Consider the following 19,039-nt stretch of genomic DNA (forward strand, 5'->3'; position numbering starts at 1 on the left):
TTCTAACCCTAACCCTACCCTGGTGCACACCCCTAACCCTAATACAGGGCTAAAGTTCCATTGAAAGGAGGGCGATTTTGAAAAAGCCTTCCTTGAGTAGCTTTTTCTGCACAGCTCAACATTTCTGCCCATTCTAAACACATTCCAACCATCAAAATCATGCCAGGACACCTAGTTTTTCTAACCCTAGCCCAGTGATGGTGAACCGTTTAGAGACTGAGTGCCCAAACTGCAACCCAAAACCCACTTATTTATTGCAAAGAGCCAACACTGCAATAAAAACTGAAAAGTGGCTTGTGACGTCATTGCCTGGCGCCACTACTCCTTTCTGAGCATGCGCATTGCCCCTATGTGCGCTGTTATCTGATGCTCGGCTGCTGGGGCGATGCTGGGGCACCTTGGCTCGTATGCTGACAAAGAGGGCTCTGTGTGCCCACTGTGGCATGGGTGCCATTGGTTCGCCACCACCGGCCTAGAAGATGAGGATGGCCTGTAGCTCTTCAAGGAACACACGAGGCCAGGCAGGTCATGGCACCCTCAGAAGGGTCTCTCGTGCAAATCTTAATAGGCAGGCAGGTCCCTGGCAAGGCACGCCCTGTTCTGGGGTGCGGGTTACAGCTGATGCAACGAAGGTCTCTTTGTGATACTCACACGCCGATTATCACCACAAATAGCAGTGCACCCATCCATAGGACAACGGCGAGTCCAGTTCGGGCGATATCAGGATCCTTCAAGGGCTTCCCAAAGCGAAGTGACAGGCGCTCCTGGGCATCAACTGCAGGCAGAGATCTCAAATTTGGTTTTTGAAGACAATTTCTGCCCACAAAATGTAGTCCTTTCTCTTCTCCAGCTGGAATCCCTGCCCCTCCCTAGCCTGGGGCCTCCAGGTAGATTGGATGGCAGGCTCCCAAATACTCCGACCAGTTGGCTGGGCAATTCTGGAAGTCGCAGTCCAACTCAACTGGAGGGCACCAGGTTGGGGAAGGCTCTCCCCCTTCTCCATCCCCATTCATGATTCTCAGAATGGAAGGCAGCCCTCCATAAGGGCCTAGGACTCGTGCTTAGCCCTGGCACAGACAAATACGGCTACAACTGGGGTCAAGCAACAAGTGCTAGGCTGCCATAATGACTGAAAGAGGTGGCTGTGAACAAGAAGCCCCCAGGTCAAACCCTCCCTCAGCCTGGAATGTGCTGGGTAGGTGTTGCCAGGTCTGTCAGCCCCACTCCTGTATCAGGACAAAATGAGCTAAAGCTCTGCCATAATTTGGCTGCACTGAAAGAACCCCCTTAGATAGATGGGATTTCTGATCTGATCAGGACACCATGCTGCACGTCTTGTTCCCCAGGTACGCCTCAGAAACAGGAACGTTTGCCTGCTTTGCTCAGTACCCTGTTAGATATGCTCTAATGCTTTGCCTGTCCTAAAGGTTCTTCTTTTCAGGTTGTGTGTCTTAACCCAATTGCTTTACTCTCATGTCCGTATAGCAAACGGCCTATGTGATTCCCCACCCTGCTCCAAATGGCACAAGTAACTAATAGGTTATAAAAGCATCTTGTACAGACTCCATCTTGGCAGTCCCTCTGGGGGCTCCCTACATGCCACATGGATTTCCTGAATGTTGGAACAAACTGCACATGTTCTTTGGATTCTACAGCCTCATTCTGATTCTCCTGTCACCTGCAAGAGTGGAGTGTTACAAGGGAATCATTTCCCACAGAGATCATTTCTTAGATCAACCTTCCATCTCATGACAGGAGATAATTACAGCGACCACCCTTAGAGGGCAGTGGTAAAACCTTCTGAGATACCTTGTGGAGTGATCTGTGCATTCAAAAGTTCTATATATGTGAATATTTAGGATCATGAATCCCCTTGTCCTTCAGTCACTAGGAACTAAAGCTTTTTACTGTGGTTGAGGCACACATTTGAGTGCATGGGGCTCAAAACTCCCTTCCTGCCATAATTTTGTTAAGCTGTGTGCTTCTGTAGCTTGCTATAGCTTTTGTGAACCATTGTTTGATACATATGAGTAAGTGCTGCCCTCTGGTGGACATAAACCCTCCCCAACTTGAAATCTATTTGGTATTTAATTATTATTTAACTTATTTATCTCCTGCCTTTATGGGCAAAGCTTTCTCAAAGTAGTTTACAAACTTACGAGAAATGTAACAGTTGCACACCATCACGCAAAGAGTTAACTAATTAAGCTACATTAAAAATCTCTTCTCAACACAACACAAAAAAGTTTTAAAATCAGACAGTTAAAACCATAAGATATGCATTAGAAATTGTAGACTAGCATCCCTTAAAAGTGAACCACAACTTCTAGCACCTCATGGTACATTGAAATATAGTCAGGAAAGGAGCTGGGCATCCCCCCAGTGGAAGGGCATCTTGTCAAGATCACATAAAAGGGTCACCAAGCTGGTGGATTTATTGGTGGGATGGGAGCAGAGCTTCTGCTGCCGAGTTTAGGTCCTGGGCAGGTTGACAGAGGCACAGGTGGTCTTTCAAACAACTTGATTGGAGGGTCGGCTGAGCTCTGCTCTCAACCCTCCTCTCTGGATTCAGAGCTGGGATCAGAGCTGGAGCTGGGATCACTAGCCAGAAAGAGCGACTACAGGGACACCAACCATCTCCTTGAGACAGCTTCCTGGTAACCATGGGCTCCTCAGATCAGGTGGTACTTCGTCACGCTTACTAAAGCCATCCTGCCCAGCTTTCTCATTCCTCTGCATCAAAGGCAGGCAACCCACAGACATATGTGGGTCGTGTGAGTCTCTACAGATGTTTTGGTCTACAGCTCCCATGTCTTTCATCATGTGCTATACGGATGGGAGTTATAGGCCAAATCATCAGGGGTGGCACAAGTTGTCCCCACCCTGGAAGCCTTGGCAGGAACTCAGTCTGGCAAATCAGCCTCCTTCCCCCACTGAAAAAACGTGTCACATCTGCCCTGCACACACCCACTGCCCACCCGCCATTAAATCTCCCCAGCGCTTCTACCTACCAAAGCACTGACTTAGCGTCAAGCAAACAGCTGCTGTCTCTTGGCATCCTTTGCAGTTAAATGCTTTATATCTCAGCCAGGCTGCAGGAGTGAGGGAGAGAGGGAGAAAGTGTGAATAACATGCCAAACAAGAGCAATGCTTTTAATACCCCCAGAGTCAGGCCCGAGGAAGGGTTTGAACATCTCTGAGCGAAACCTGCCAAGTTCACCCCCAAGCTCAACCTCTGCTCCTTGCTGCAGAGAGAGACAACATGCTTGAATCTAGGAAGAGTGGACTCTTCTTAGGCAATACGGGGCTACAGATGGTAAGCAGGCCCTGGTGAGCACCGTCTTCCATTCCTCCTCCTGGTACTCATTATGTTAACATTACAGTAAATGTGCTTTTAAAAACCATGTTAGCAGTGACAGTCTCTCCAAAGCCCCATTTCTTCCTGCATGGAAGACACACTTTATCTCCCTTCTCTTTGTTCCCTGGAACCTCTGGAAGCCACCCCGGAGCTGCTCCTAAGCCGCATCCTAAGCCACATCTGTGCTTTCTCCACAGAATCATAATGGTTTTCATCTTCCTGACTCCCCTCCTCTAATATTCAACAGCACATTTAGATTAACTCACCACAGCCTTCTTCATCACAAGCTGTGAGGAAAGAGAAAGTCCAAAACTGAGTGTACAGGCATGCCCCAAATGTTCTGCTATCTGCTAATTTGTTTTCACCTCTGCAACAGAACCATTCACAGTCCCCTTCTGTTCCAGCACTGAAATATTCTAGTTTACACAAGCTGCAGAAGTAGATGAGAAATCTTTTCCTGAAGCATTCAGCTCCAGAATGCTGGTGTGGGAGTTGTGGGCAGAGAATTTGTATCTGAATGTTCCTTCCCAAAGAACATTTGCCTCCTGGCATCAGAAGAAAGCTTAGCCTTTACCTTGATAGCCAAGCTTTATATGTGAAAAGGGCTTTCCTCTATGGGGATCTAGAAGTAGAAGTTGTTTGTTTATCTGTTTCGTTTTTATACTGCCCAAAGGCTGAGGCAGTTATTAGAAGTTAAAATTAGACAAAAGTGTAAAAGACACACATGCACCATTTAAAAGAACAAAACCATAATAGCAACTGTCGTCGCTATGATTCTGCAAAGAAGCATAGCACTGGTGCAGAATAAAATGGAATATATAAAAACAAATTTTAAAAGTTCCAATACTAAAATACTGGGAAATAAAAAGGTCTTCAACTGATGCCATATGAAGTAGGTGCCAGACACACCTCTTTGGGAAACTCATTCCATGTTCAGGCTTTGAATAATTTCTAGTCAACTAAGCCTGGTGGGAAAGCAAGTTTATGCTGGTGTTTATGTGCTGGGAAGGCAGTTCACACACATCCTTGGGAAGACTCAGGCTGTATTAAATCACATCACATCCTCTCTGTGATGTACTCCCGGTCTATTATAACGTACATTTTGTTTTGATGCAAAGTTGGGAGTCTGAGCCTGTGTCAATCAGCATCAAAGCAAGCAGATAAGTATTTGTTAATTGGTGCATCTGTGACTGGTCTATTTTGCATTTCATAGTAATTAGATAGGCTTCTATTTCTTTGAGTTTAACCAAGAAATTATGTATAAGCAGGGGGCTTTTCTTTGTGGATGAAGACACTGGTTGCTTTCAAGGATACTTTGACAACTTCAACTTCTGCAATTGCCTGTCTGGGTACTTTATGAAACTTACTTGGAAGACCCTAAATGCAGGCTGAAGTTCCTTTTCTTCAACAGGCACATTCAGAGTTACAACTCCACCTCCATCCTCAAGTGGTGCAGTCCAGGAGGAGCTGCGTCACTTGATTCTATGCCACAATAACCATAGTAGAGCCCTTGTAGCAAATAATTCCATATGGTCATATCGTATTGTGTGAAATTCTTTCTTTTATATACCTGGAACCTCTCATGTATCCAGCCTGAATGACACCAGATTTATTCTTAATAATATTGCTAATACTAAATAACAACTGTCAGTAAGCTTGACTGATTGACTGCGGCTTAATAGGTAGGTTGTGCACAGTAATTCTAGTGATTCTACTAAGATTAACACTTGTCATGGAAACAAGGTGGCTGAGGAATAGACAAGACCTCAAAATCTGAGAAATGATCCCAAAACTGATTTGCCAATCTGGGAAGTGTGGGGAAAAATACAAGCAGTGCTGGCGTCAGGTGTGTGACAAAGCCCGGCAAGGGGCTCCTCGCCCCGTGAGTCCACCTTTTCCCTGCCATGGTTCGCAGCTGCTGCTGCTCCTCTTCCTCCTCAGTGCTATAACTTGCTGGCTTCACCAGCACAGGGCAGGGATCTGTGGCCTCAGCGTCTGCCATCCCCCTTCTCACCATTGGCATGAGGGCCAGAGCAAGAGGCAGGAGGGCACGCAGGCTGCCGTGGGGAAGAGGAGGAGCCTCTCCATGGGGTGTTGTCAGCGGGCCCCTGCTGGACCATGCCTAGCCGGGTGGGGTGGGATGGGATGGGATGGGATGGGGGAGGATCCAGTACCATGTGTCTGGTGCTCCTTTAATGCCTGCTTAAGCTTCATGGTGGCTTTCCTCCGGAATGCAACCAGTTCTTCCAGCAGAGCCTGGTCTGTGAAGAGATCAAGAAGATACACTTTGCGGGGTGGGTGAATGTGGCGGATGTGCACCCCTCACAAGACTCCTCATTAAATACCCAGGAGCTTTTTTCTGGTAAAGGGCATATTGGGTGGGAGGAATGGTGGGCATGTGAGCGGAGCCGGCTGGTGCCGGAGGTCAGACTAGATGGCCCGGGAGACCCCTTCTGACTCGCTCTGTTCCTATGTTTTTATGAATGAGTGAAGCAAATTGGTTGCAGCAGCCCAGGGAACTGCAGACTCGGTTCCAAGGCACTCAGTTTGAGGGAAGGCAGTGTTTGGATCCTCACCTGAAAGACTGGTTTGAAGGAGACGCTCCGTGCTGAGCCTCACCTCGTGGATCAGGGCATCGACTTTGCTTTTAACTGGGAAGGAGAGAACGACAAGCCGCTGTCCTAGCCTGAACCTGCACAGACCTTGCACCTGTTACCTGCAGAGGGGCCAGGGAAAGACTGAGTGTAGCCCACAACTGCAACGAGCAGAGCAACCCTGGGCGATTGCAAGAGAAGCGTGCATTTAAGAAGCAGCACAAAACCCAAACGAGTGCTACCTTAGAGCCCAGCCTTCCCCAATTTGATGACTTCCTTATGTGTTGGACTAACTGGCCATGCTCAGGGGCTCTGGGTTGGGGGAATCTGCTGTAGCCTAAAGTGGTTTGGTATTCGCACTTTCCAGCTGCTCTGCTCTGAGCCATCCAAAAGCCTCCTGCTCTAGTAACATTGGCCTTTTTGCTTGCTGTTCCTTATGGCTGGCGTTGTCTTCCAGAATACCTACATGGTGCCAAGTTTCCTCCTCCCTCCTCCTCAAAGCCCACCTTTTCCTTGCAACCTTTGGGAGAGCCCATTCATCCCACCATGGTACTGGGGCCAAATCGAAGGTTTTCTTCCCCCATGCTGGCATGATCAAGCATACAGTTTTCCTTTTTCAAGAGAAGTTGTGTGAAAGTCTTTCTTCCAGTGGCAGCTGGTGGGATGGAGAGGAAGGCCGACTGAAATTGCTGGTGGAAGACAGTAGACCGTGCATGTCATCTGGTTCCTGCACAACGCCTGTTTGTGGGGGATTTCTCTGACACAAGACGATGGGAGACCAAGAAGTCGCTGCTTCCTTTGGCCCAAATATGCAGCCTCCTCTGACTCATGCAGTGACGTTGTCTAGGAGAGGAGAGTGCAGTTCAACTCTGCAAGACCGAGCAGGGGAAAAATGTGTTGAAGGAATCCTTTTTGGAATTTCCTTGCATAGTGTGGGCATAGGGAAGGAAGGAGTGTTGTTCATTGCCACCGATAGCGTGGGCACTAGCTCTGTGTGCAGCCCTTACACAGCTACATTTCATGCTGCAACTCACAAGTTGCAGTTCATCTGCTAGCAGGGAAAAAGATGGAACGGGTGAAGAGAAGCCTGGATTGCTCCTACTCTTCAAGCAAAGCCTGTGCGTTCTTTGTCCTGACAAACCACCAGTAGGAAAGGGCCTGAGTGCTCATCTGTCCCCTCTTGAAACAGGCCCAGGGTTATACCTGCAAGGCCAGAGAACTGGCTAGTGGCATAATGCAGGAAAAAATTCCCCTCGAGGCCTCTGAGGAGTGCTTCGGCCCGTGCCTTGAGGCGTGTGTCATGGATCTGGCGTGGCACAACTGTAGTCCGGAGCTTAGCTACGTTCTGCTTGAATTTTTGGTCGCACTGCAGGCAACCCCAGAAGCTTGTGGGAAACCAGGTCAGAAGCAGCAGCAGCAGCAGCAGCAGCAAAGAAAGGCTTGCAGGAAGCATGGCTGAGTGTCAGCCATGGGAAATGGGATATTTCATGGTTCTGTAGCAAATGACGTCATAATGGAGTTGAGTTATGGAATATACATCCGATTAGAGACAAGGATTCCAGGTCAAGAGCCTAAGACAGGGTTGGGTAATACATAATTCTCCAAATGCACCAGTGTACAACTCCCAACATCCCTCACCACAGGCTGGGGCTGATGGGAATTCTAAGCCAGTATTTCTGGAATGCTACAATTCATCCACTCATTTCCTAAGAGACTGTGGAGTAAGGGCAAAACAGAATACCCGAGTTCTCGCTTAAGGAGCATTTTAAAGGAAAGATCAAGGAAAGAGTCCAAGAGGAAGGCAGAGTATATACCCCAATTGTCTTGTACAGACAGAAAAGTTATAATGATCAGCGCTTAGCATTTAGAGAGCACCTATTTGCTTGATAAGTACTTTTATCCCCTTCTGCAGCCAAAAAGGCTCCCAAGATTGCGTACTGATCAATAAAACAAACACCTGGCCCTCTGGATTACAACCTAAAAGACAAAGGAAAAGAAGAGGGGGGAGGAGAGCAAACTGGCACGAATTCTTCACTTTTCAAATTTGTTATAATGTCCAGCTGGAATGGGAACACTTCAGGTGGCCTGATGGAACGGCTACCACTAGGCAACAATTGAATGAGAACCAAAGGCAGATTGCTTATTTGTTTAATTTCTGCACCCCCCAATAGGCAAAACTCTCTGGGTGGTTCCTAAGACAGTTGCTGAGGGAAACATAAATAAAATAAAATAAACAAGCATGATTTTAAAGTGTTCAGACCGTTCCACTTGCATTATCTTGATGTGAGTCTCTGAAATATCTGTATGAGATAAAACTCTTGCATCTCAGAGGAATATTGTTTCTATAGTTTTGGGAGCTCTTATTCTAAAAACCCTGATAAGACCAGCTATAATTGTAATGGAATGTGGGAAGCAGGGACTGATTGAAGGAACACAGCTGGTTCTTTGTACTTATAGAGGTGGGCACTATTCTAAGGTTCTTTTGACCACAGGGAAGAAAATAAGTACGCTGAAGCTGGGGCAGAACAGAGCAAAAATGTAAAGATTCCTGGGGGCCGGAAAATTTTTCTTGCCACAAAGAGAGGAAGGCCAGGTAGCACAGCCTAGCATTTTCTGGAAAAAAAATGATTACTGGTGGAATAGAGAGCTGTGTCATTAAAATCTGCATGTTCAATGAAAGAAAGTCTGTGCATATGTATGTATCCGTGAGTGTAAGAGAGAACCAGAAAAAGAATTTTGGCTCTAAACACGGCAAGACTTGGAATCTTTAATCCATATTAGCTAGCATTTGAGCAGAGGATTCCCTTCTGTATTTGCAGGCGGCTTCAGCTATCAGCCAGTAAAGAATAAAAACAAGAACATACTGATCTATGAGAAATGAGAGGTCAAAGAGGTGGAGATTCAGTAAATGGGAGTCTCTGACATGCTTCGGAAAGAAAAAGAAAGGCTTTGGTTGCATGTTAGCGAGTGGGGAAGGAAGCCTTTGCTGGCGAGAGGCGGTGCACTCAGGCTAGGCTGAATGCATGGCCACAATAGCGAAGATGGGAAGGAGGTTCTTGAGAGCTGGAAACATGCCTGCTATTATTTGCAGCACTTTGTGTGCCTGCTGTGTTCCTCTTCCCCCCTTTTAGGCATTACTTGGCACTGTGTGCCAGTGCAGATCCTCTGAAGAACCTGGATGGACTGTGCTAAGGCAAGCCAGGAAAACAGGTATTTTGGCTGTGGTCCTTGACCCCGGAACACCACTGCAAGAAGTGTTTGGGGCCCTGCCCGAATCCAGCTGTAAAACTAGGTCAGGTTTTACATGTACCCACACACCCTATAGAAAAGCAGTTGTGGGGAAGAGTCTACAAGGTGCAGAAGACTCTTCTGAAAATAGAACAGGATGTCAAAGACTGTGTGGCCCTGTCCTCGAGCTGAAATTGGGTGTGTTGAAATTCCTGAGTCTCTATGAGCAAAGGGAAGAGGGGATTGTTTAGAAAGGGGCTTTTGAGGAACTGTGCCCGTTCAAGGAGAGGACCTAAGCAGAAGACGAGGTTTTGTCCAAGTGGTGGAGGAAGCAACAGAAGAGTGACGAAACAGCTGTGTCCTGCAGCCTCTGTCTGGGCTTGTGTAGACCCGCAGGGTTCCTGTGTCTCTTCAAGAGAGAGAGGCTGGGTCTCCCAGCATAACGTGAGAGGGCCAAGCATCCAAGGGTTCAGCAGTGGGCACCTGGATGGTGCCCATCTGCCACTACAACCAAACTACCACTACAACCAAAGGCGCACTGAATGCACGGAACCTGGATGTTTGAATCTAGTTTACACAAACACCTGGACATCAGGACTGTCATGATAAAAATTGCAGGAATAATCTCAAATATTGAGAATAGTTGCTCCTGGCTGGAAACTCTAAGGCGGATCACCCTTCTGTCCAAGCCATCAATCACACCACAGAGGGTGATTTTCGGGAATGGGGCTCCATCAGGAGGAGGTGAGTCCCACTATGCAAAATTGCGAAACCTGGAAATGGTTTAATCAGGACTGGGGTGGCGGCAGCAGGGCGGGGCAGAGGGAGGAGATAATTTCCTGCCTTGTTTCTGGCATGCTTGATTCCTTTTACCTTTTCCCTACATTGAGTCCTTTTGAATATATGCCGTTTTCATTGTTTTGGTAATACCAGATAATAATCTACCTTTTCATACCTGGCCTAAAAACTGTGGGGCAATTAACCTGCTGTATAATTTTATTTGTTTATCATCTCATCACCTTGACTCAGGCCAAAGTTTCTTAAAGGCGCCATTCCCTTTCCTGTCAATACCCTGCCATTTGCAGCTGCTTCCCACCCCTTATGCAATGACAAGGGATGTGTGTATGTGTGTGTACATTTGAACATTTACACATCATTATCTTCACAACTTCTATGCAGGCCTGGCCCCAGCATTTGTCAGAGTAAGCAGATTTCGCATGTTAGGAAAGGGAGCTGAATTGTTATTTAATTTGCTCCTATGATCTTGTTACTGCCATGGATTTGGAGAAGTGCTTTGGGGATTTTCTGCCTCAAATGTCAAAATGACATTGGGTACCTGGACATAGGTAGATGCAAGCCCAGTGCCAAGGGTAGACTTTGCTGGGCTTTTGCCAATGGCCCACACCTGAGCAGGGGCCTGCTGGCAAGAGCTCCTGGACTCGTTCTCCCAAAACCACAACCTGTTTTGTTCCCCTGCCTCTTGCCCTGGCCCAGGTAACATTGGCGGTGAGGCGGAAAGCCACCACCTCTTGTCTGTCTGCTCATTTTCGTTCCACCTGCCAATCGGTGTGGAAGCAGTAAGGAGAAAGAGGATGAGGAGACACGGCAGCAGTGGGGATGAGATGGTGGACCCACTGAGGGAGGGACCCACGGGGAGCATCTCGCTGCAGGGCTCGCCAAAACCAGAGCCGCACAGGGTGATCATGAGCGTCTCTGCCCTGCCTCTGCACCCTCTCCCTGCACCACTAAATAAGTATGCCTCCCTCTGTATATTGCAACAGCCTCCATATTTGCAAGACATCACAAACACACACTATGGCGCTAAACTCTGTAGTCTGTCCAGCTGCAACATGCTACCTCAGGCAAAACTGGCCAGAAACATTTTTCACCCCCTTCCCAGGCCTCTAACGACACACTCCCCACATAATCTTCTGTGACCCGGAGTGTATGTGCACACTGCAGGCCTCCCTCTGGGACCACACAACAAACTGTCTTGTGCAGTCACGTCTCCTGAACATATGCACGACATTAAGAAGTGACACCCGCCTTCTTGCACATAATGTATGCACGCCACCCACAGAGCCTCTTTTGCTGCAGCCTTTGATGCTGGAGAAGCAGCACGTTCAAAGCGGCCTTGAAAATCACACACATGTGGGAAAGGCCTGACTGAAAATGCCGTTATCCACAACATTTTGCCAGGGCAGGGCGAGGTGAGAAGAAATCTTGATCAGGAATCAAGAACCCTGCTTGTGCTGTCCCATCCTGAATAGACTCCTTCTCTCCTGAAGGATGTCCCCACTGTTTTATCCTCACAGCAACCGTACGCTGTCCTGTGTCACTCTTTTCCTGAGGTTCATGCTGGAAATGCAATTCATTGTGCAGCCCCTGGGTTCTGTGTCGAAGTCCTCATGTGGTCCTTGAGATGCAAAAAATTGGACCACCCAGTCCTACGGATTCCGGGCTCTACACTGAACAATGAGGCTCCACCCTTTAACATCTGAAACATTGCCTCTAAAACACACAACTTCTTCCTCCCCTCTTTTGCTGTCTTAGCCCCCAAGCCCACACTGCTCCCCATTGCATAATACTCATTATGCATTATTGTTATCACTTATCTCCAGTTCTCTTTTCCTCCCGGGCTAATAGAAATGATGAGCAAGAGTTGGGTCAGCCGCGTCATCTGTTCCACAGAACTACAGATAGTCAGAGACAAGCAAAGGGTGCAGCAAAAGAGAATAGCCCGGTGGAAGTGTGTTGGGGGGAAACCCATCGGATGCATACACCTCCCAGCCCCCTGGCTCTTTGTTGAGCTCCAAGAATCTTTAGCTGGAGAGGAGGATGCGATACTGGGGCAAAGCTAAAGAAGGAGCAGAATTCAGCAACACTTTTGAACCAGTTTCTCCAGTTTGTAAACAGAGAGGGGGACTGTTTGCAAGTTAATTGCAAAAGATTGAGGAAATGGTTGATTATAAACAGAGGTGCAAGCAACGCACTGCAAAATATACATGCACACATTTACACGTGGTTGAGATTTGAGCTCGGAATGTTATTTAGGGTGCAATCCTATGCATGTTTAGACAGAAAAAAGCCATAGGTGGCTGAACCATGCTGGGAATTGTAGGATGTTTTCTGTCTTAACATACATAGAATTGTGCCCTTAGATTTTTTAAACATTTCCTTATTGCTTATATAATACCTGATGGTGAACAAATGCATTACTATCTTCATTTTTCTTATCATTTGTGATACCATTTAAATTACTATTCTCTTATTTCTTTCAAAAATGGATCAACAACATCTGGAGCCCAATTTAAGCATGGTAGTCCCAGAACCTATGTGCAATAGGCTGTTTTTAACCCTAAGGAGTAATATTAGAGTCACCTTGGATTATTCGGAACAGAAAACCAGGGTCCCTTGCTTTGGGCACCAGAGGGCGCTGTTTTATCTCTTTTCTCTGCGATCCTTGGGCACAGTGAGGATTGGGAAGGGAAATGGGGACATCTTTCTCCAACCACCACGAGCACATCTAATTCATTTCATAGGGATGTTTGCAAAATTGGACTCTTCCTTCTGTCTTTTGGGCTCTTCTCTACGAACTGCCTCTGGCCATCCCTTTGGTGCTTTAGTAGCCAGAACTGACTCCTTCCTTCGGTGGTTTGAGTAATAGTCTGAGCAACGGGTTCTTCTGGAAAGGGAGGTTAGGTGGCATCTTGAATAAGAGCTGATTCAAAATGTCAGTGCCTTTTTACCAGTTCTGTGCTGAGTGGGAGCCTTCGGACATCCACCCTAAAGTCCAACCCTGACAGCCCTTCTCATTTACTTCAAAACAGCTACACCAGCCTCCTACATGTATTATCTGAGCACTGCAGAAGTAGTTGCAACAGGTTTGGTGGCATTTTGATACTATCATATAGGCATGAAGATATACTGGTAAATTTCAAAGAGTGGGCGCTGGTTATGACAATGTTTCCTATCTACAAGGAACTGCCAAATGCTGGCACATATATGTCTTTAGTAGGCTATCTGTAAAGCTATTGGTTTGTAATTGCCTTTTCAAGAGCAAGCCGCTCCAGATTACTTTATATTACGATATATAATTGTTGGGCAAATCTATTCCTCTTCCACCTTGTAAGTTATTGTGGGAATTGGAGCTAAAATCAGGAGGCGGGGGACAGGGAAGTTGGTGGGGGGCAGGGGGCCAGATGCAGTTGTTGTCCCTGCGAACTGAAAACCCATGGTTCTTTGACCCTGTGGGACCTGGCTGCACCACACTGCTGGTCAACCTATGTGAGTGTCTTGGAAATACGTAGCTTCTGTGCCAATATGGTGCAAATTCCAAGGTTTAATCTACTTCCTCTGTCAGGAAGTTACACATATTTGCGTCAGTAAGGACCTGTGGCACCCAGGACCGATCTCCTTGATGAAGAATTCTGTGCAGCTTAAAAGCTTGTGTACTCATTGAGCAACAGGCCTGTGATTTTCGAAAGATGTATCATACGGTCTTTCTTCTGTCATGCTGACTGCATGCTCCTATTTGGGTTCCAAACAAGTTTCCGCTTTCCCTTTTTTCCTCATGCACTTTGCATGTGGCAAGAGTCCGCCTGAGCATCACATATCTAAATATAGCATGACATCATACTGGCTAGAGAGGCATCATAGGCCAGTGTGTTGAGTCACTTCTGCCTCTAAATGTAGCTCAGGAAACCTTTCCTCTCGGTCCCACACTGGCCAATTTCATTTACTGTGGTCCTCTTTGGTCACCTTCCCTGGACTTCTGCTGTGTCATTGGCAACATGACCCTGGCTTGGAAGTCCGTGGGCGCAGTAGGAATGGGACTGGATGCATGTCTGCCACAAGGGGGCAGGATAGCTCTGGCAAGAGACCCCTGGAAAGCAGGCAAACCACAGAGAAGCGTGTGGCATATTAAGGCCTGACAAAGTGCTTCTGGTGCAAGGGTCCAGGTTCCCCCAGCTTGGTGCCCATCGTACGTTTTGCACATCCACTCCTGGCAACCCAGCTGGCATGGCCAATGGGCAGGAATACTAGCAACTGGAGTCTACACCATCTGGAGGGCACCCAGTTGGAGAAGGTTTCTGTAAACATTTGAGGGCTTTGGATGCACCTATAAACTGAAAGTCCCTGACAGCTTACTGTACCATAACATATTTGTTAGTCTTTAAGATGCCACAAAGCTCATTGTTGTTCTTCCAGAAGCAAACTGGCCAGGCCACCTGTCTCGAAACATAAAGAAAACAAAGGGATAGAGGCTCCTTAAAGCTTAATGACAAGTGCATGTACCAATGGCATGGATGGGAAAGAGGGGCCACAAGGAGGCCGTTAGAGCCTAACCGACTTAGGTCCAGGTTACTTGAAAGGTCATCTTCCCGGTATAGACCCCTTTGGCCAGGAATGTCTTCAGGGGAGGCTGTTTCTTGTCTGTGCCACATCCTGCAGAGTCCCATTTGGCAGTATGATGGCACTGGCCTTCCCTGTGGTGGCTCCCTCCTTTCTGGAATAAACTTCCCCTTGGCATCAGTGGTTGTGTGCTTTCAACAATTATTTAAAAACGTAAAGCACAAAGGGAAAAATGGTCTATGACTCTCAGTATGCAGCAGCCAGTATGGAAGCTGTCAACCTTTTCCTTGTGTAAACAGATATACGTAGGATTGCACTCTTACTCCTTACCCTCTTCCCCATCCATTAATTGGTCCAAGGGCCCAGAAATGCACAAAAGTTCTGTGCAGAGTGGGGGAAGCAGCAGGAACAGCTTCTGCCTTCCGTCCTCCTGCTCCGCAAAGCAGCTAACTGGCTGATTTTGGCAGCCGGAATACCATTTATCTCAGTGGCCCTAGTCTCGTCTGACTTCACTTATCCAACTTTGAAGAAGCAGCCAACATGGCTCCTTCCGTGCCCACTGCAAGCGGAGGAAGGGAGATCTGAGTGCGGATTAGATCCAGGAATCCAAAGTATCATACGGTCCTCTCAGGCATCTAGGGGCCATGGGATCACTCCCTAAATATTGCCATGCTCTTATAAAAATGTATTATTTTATATTATTATAAAACAGCTTGTTTTTAAAGGGACCAGGATATCATATATCATAAAGCAAATAACAAATGATATTATCTCAGCAAATCTTGAAAACTGGTCTTTCTTTTTTCCTATGCAAGTGTTGCTTACTATGGCATGTTTAGGTGAAAAGGCCTTCACGGCAGTGGTGTTGTTTGCAAATTTAGCAACCTCACCACTCACTCTTAACTCTAATTTTTATCTTTCTAGCTATCTGTCCATTCATCTGTCTAGCTATTCATTACACATATATATATTCATTACATATATAGATCAGCCAATAACCAGCAGTTTCTGGTCTGTAAATGAACAAGCTTAAAAATATGGTCCCAATACAGATCTTTGGAGACTCCACTTTTCACACACACACCCCTTGAAAAAACTGCCCTTTTATTAATACACTGTGCTTCTTGTCCTTTAATTAGTTACCAATCTATATGAGAAACTGGCCTTTTATTGCAAGGATATTAAATTGCTTCAGGAGACTCTGGTGAGGGACCTGATCAAAAAAATTTTTGAAGGTCCAAGTACACAATGTTTTTTTCTTATTTTAGTGCAGGATGGTGAACCTTTTGCCCTCCACCTTTCTGGCCTACAGCTTGCACCTGACTTAGTCAGCATAGCTAAAGATGAGGGATCATGTGAGCTATAAGCCACAACATCTGGAGAACTACAACTTGTGCATCCTTGTTTCAGACAAATAGCCTTCCCCAACTTGAAGCTCTCCAGTTGTTTCATATAATTCCCTGGCTAGAGCCAATGGACCCGAAGTCTGAATCAACTGGAGGGCACTTGGTTGGGAAGGCTGACAGAGAAAATGAACCTGTGAAGTTTTGATTGCAAGGCACGTTTTGGGCCACATGGGACCTTCCCACTGCAGCCGGCTCCTTCACACCCTGCCATTTGTGCTGCCCTAACAAGAGTGCCAGTGCGGAGGAGGTGCCCCTTCCTGCTTGCTCACCGGCTCTCTGCATGTCAAGCAAGCAAGTGGGAGGCCTTGAGAAAAAGGATGGAGAGCTGCTGATGACAGTGGTGGTGCCAAGGCAGAAGCCTGCAGGTAGGCCTATGGAGGGCAGATTGCCCAGTGGCCCTCAGAAACCCGGAGCCAGCCCTGCTGGACAGAACCCCAGTGCTGGCACACTGCAGCTGCCACGGAAGGCATTCCATTCTCCTGACAGCTCTCCGTGAGCCCGCTGCACCCTGCACCCCTGAACGGAGGTTAGCAGGAAGGATGGGGGGCAAGACTTCGACTCATCCAGAGAGCCAACAGGCAGCCTCATCCACAGGCAGAGGGGCTCTTCCAGGAAGCCCTTTTATTATTCTCTGGAAGCAGCACAACCGCTTTCTCCATCAAAAGTGCAATTTTTGGGAATCCCTCAGCCTTGTGGGTTGAGGAAAGGAGGGAGGGAGCCCAGTCCTCTGCGTTGCCTGGGAGGGTCCATTAGGAAAGTTGGGACGGGAGAGACACAACTCTTTGAGGTGGGGACGGGAGAGGCTTGCGGGGGGGAGGTCTAACCTCTGACGTAATCCCAATCTCCCTCCCCGCAGACAATAGACCTCATTCATCCTTCACTCCCCCCTCCATCCTTCCATCCTCTCACGATCTGTCCACACACAAAGAAGCCCATTCAGCTTCCAAAAGAACCCAGGCGCTCTGCTGCTTCTGATTGGCGAGCTCTCTTGTCACTCGCTGTATTCCCCCACCCTCAAGCGAGGGTGTGAGTGCTCTCTTCAGCCTATCTTTATCTTGCAACCAGATTTCTCCCACCGGCGGACCCAGCGCCGCTCCCTCTTTTCTGTGATTGGTCGGTGTGGGCGTGGTCACGTCACCCGGACTCCTCCCCCTTTCTAGTGGCAGCTCAGTTGCGGTTGGGCCTTGGAGGCGTCAACGTTGCTCTCCCGTTCCAGTTTCTGCAAAGGTACCGTATAGCTTGTGCAGGGCCCTTTTCTCTTTCTGTCTGGACTGTCCTTGTCCCTGCTTTAGTCTCTCTCCAATAAGGGGTCTCTTCCAAGAGAGCAGAAGGGGCAGAAAGGCTCCGGAGGTCCACATAATTTGCATTGATCATGACATGGCCTAAATCGTTGATGCGGAGGTGTGATCCGTTTCAGTCAGCTGGGGCGATCTTGCTTAAATCCTGGAAATGAGAGGAAAGGTGGCATTCGGCATGGCAGCGTAGGCGGGAGGGGGAGGAATACGCGTAAATTATATTTTGTTCATTCCCCTAAACTCCAAATCAGCACCACCCCGTCTCCTATTGCCTATTTCTGCTTCTGCTGCTTTTGATGTGCTTCCGATGATATATGCACCTGTCTTCCGCTACCCCATTTGTCTAGATAGAGGTCTGGTGTTACATTCCTGAACTTCTGCTCTTCATTCCTTTACCTCTTTAGCCACCCTAGCCTCTTGTCTTCTGTCTCCTTGGCCGCCCATTCAGAGAGTGTCAGCTGCTGAATTTGTGTGAGGCTCTTTTGGATGCTTTTCTTCCTTCTCTGTCCCTTTCCTACACCCCTTACTGGGCTTTGCCCAGGTATAGGTCTACAGTCCTTCTACATCCCTGAGGCTGTGACCCAGTAGAGTGAAAAATGCTGCAGCTATGAAGGGGTGATGGTAACAGTTTCTGCCAAGGAAAAATGCTTACAGTACTGCAAAGGCCTCTCATTTTCTTTGGGCATCGCTGATAGGTCAGCATGTCTAGTGGGTGAGGCTTGATTACTGGAATGAAAACTGTTAATGTTAAAAAAATCGACTGTTATGAAATGGCCTTAATCGGGAGAGGTTTGGAATGACAAAGGAGAATGGCATTGCAGGTGGGTATATCAGAATAAAGGGCTATAACACCCATGCGCCTGGGATTCTTGGAATAGTCAGCTTGGTTGTGGACTCCAAGGTAGCTCATGAATGGAGGCTTCCTACCTACCTTTCCCATCTTGTACTGCTGTTCTCAGAAGGAAGAAAAATCTTGGAAGATAATGTGATTGCATGTGACACCTGCATCCATATATCTGCCATGCTCTGGCATGTAATAGGGAAATGGTTGAATAAGTCACCTAGTGAACCGAAACTGTGATTTGGAACAAAAGTTCAATGATTTCTCTGTGTTATGGGCCAAAATAATATCAAGTATTCTAGGAATGCAGTTGTCTGTTTTTGTGATGGAAGAGGAAGGTATTTGTAGTTGAGTGTTTGGGGCATTTTTTCCATGTGTTTCACTGGTAATTCAAGGCAGCTGAAAGAACCATCTGAAGTTAATCAACCCAGTTAGGAGTTTTATCTAAAAGTCCACCAAAATGCATAGATTGAGGAATGCTTAGCATTTGGAACTTGCTGGGTCAACAGAACAGTGAATTCCAGAGGAGGGTGGCCTTGTTTGTCTTTTGCAGTGAAATCAACAATAGAATCTTGTCCCCTCCCCCTTGCCTTCCTTAGAAACTTAATTATTTTATTGTGGCAAAAGCATTTGTGGACCAGTGCCTAGTTCATCAAATGAATGCACAAAATAGTGGAAACCCTTGCATTGTGTGCGCTGTTTGAAGGGAGAGGATACAAAAACAATGTTTGAAGGACCCCTTTTGACAGGTGATTTGATTTCTGGGTTGTATGACTCACCACACATGCCCCGCTTGTATTTATTAATTCTTATAAATAGCTATTTAGCCAATGAAAAATTAGGACTAACTGATAGATCAATAATTCAGTAGAATAAATACTTGTTTGTAACCTAAAAGGCTGCTCTTCTCTGGCTTCTGTCCTGTGTCGGTCCAACTTAGAGCAGATCTGTTGAAATGAATG

General features: G+C 47.1%; 2 protein-coding genes across 7 annotated transcripts in view; one reads left to right on the top strand and one right to left on the bottom strand.

Annotated features, from left to right (window-relative positions):
• LOC123032072 (izumo sperm-egg fusion protein 2-like) overlaps positions 1-7,405 on the bottom strand; it is a 7,885-nt gene extending 480 nt beyond the window's left edge. The window contains exons 1-6 of the mRNA XM_044447697.1: positions 7,156-7,405; positions 5,935-6,009; positions 5,533-5,619; positions 3,625-3,645; positions 3,012-3,092; positions 652-775 (exon numbers count right to left, since the gene is read on the bottom strand). Of these exons, the coding sequence (XP_044303632.1) occupies positions 652-775; positions 3,012-3,092; positions 3,625-3,645; positions 5,533-5,619; positions 5,935-6,009; positions 7,156-7,405 (638 nt within the window). The remainder of the gene's footprint in view (positions 1-651; positions 776-3,011; positions 3,093-3,624; positions 3,646-5,532; positions 5,620-5,934; positions 6,010-7,155) is intronic.
• A 9,680-nt stretch (positions 7,406-17,085) lies between these two features.
• The window catches only part of LOC123032104 (myosin-10-like), a 63,097-nt gene continuing 61,143 nt past the window's right edge, over positions 17,086-19,039 (top strand). For all 6 annotated transcript variants that reach the window (XM_044447739.1, XM_044447734.1, XM_044447735.1 and 3 more), the window contains exon 1: positions 17,086-17,168. The gene's annotated coding sequence lies outside the window, so the exon portion shown is untranslated. The remainder of the gene's footprint in view (positions 17,169-19,039) is intronic.

This window comes from Varanus komodoensis, unplaced genomic scaffold, assembly GCF_004798865.1.
Source record: "Varanus komodoensis strain SLA01 unplaced genomic scaffold, ASM479886v1 scaffold53, whole genome shotgun sequence".
NCBI lineage: Eukaryota > Metazoa > Chordata > Lepidosauria > Squamata > Varanidae > Varanus > Varanus komodoensis.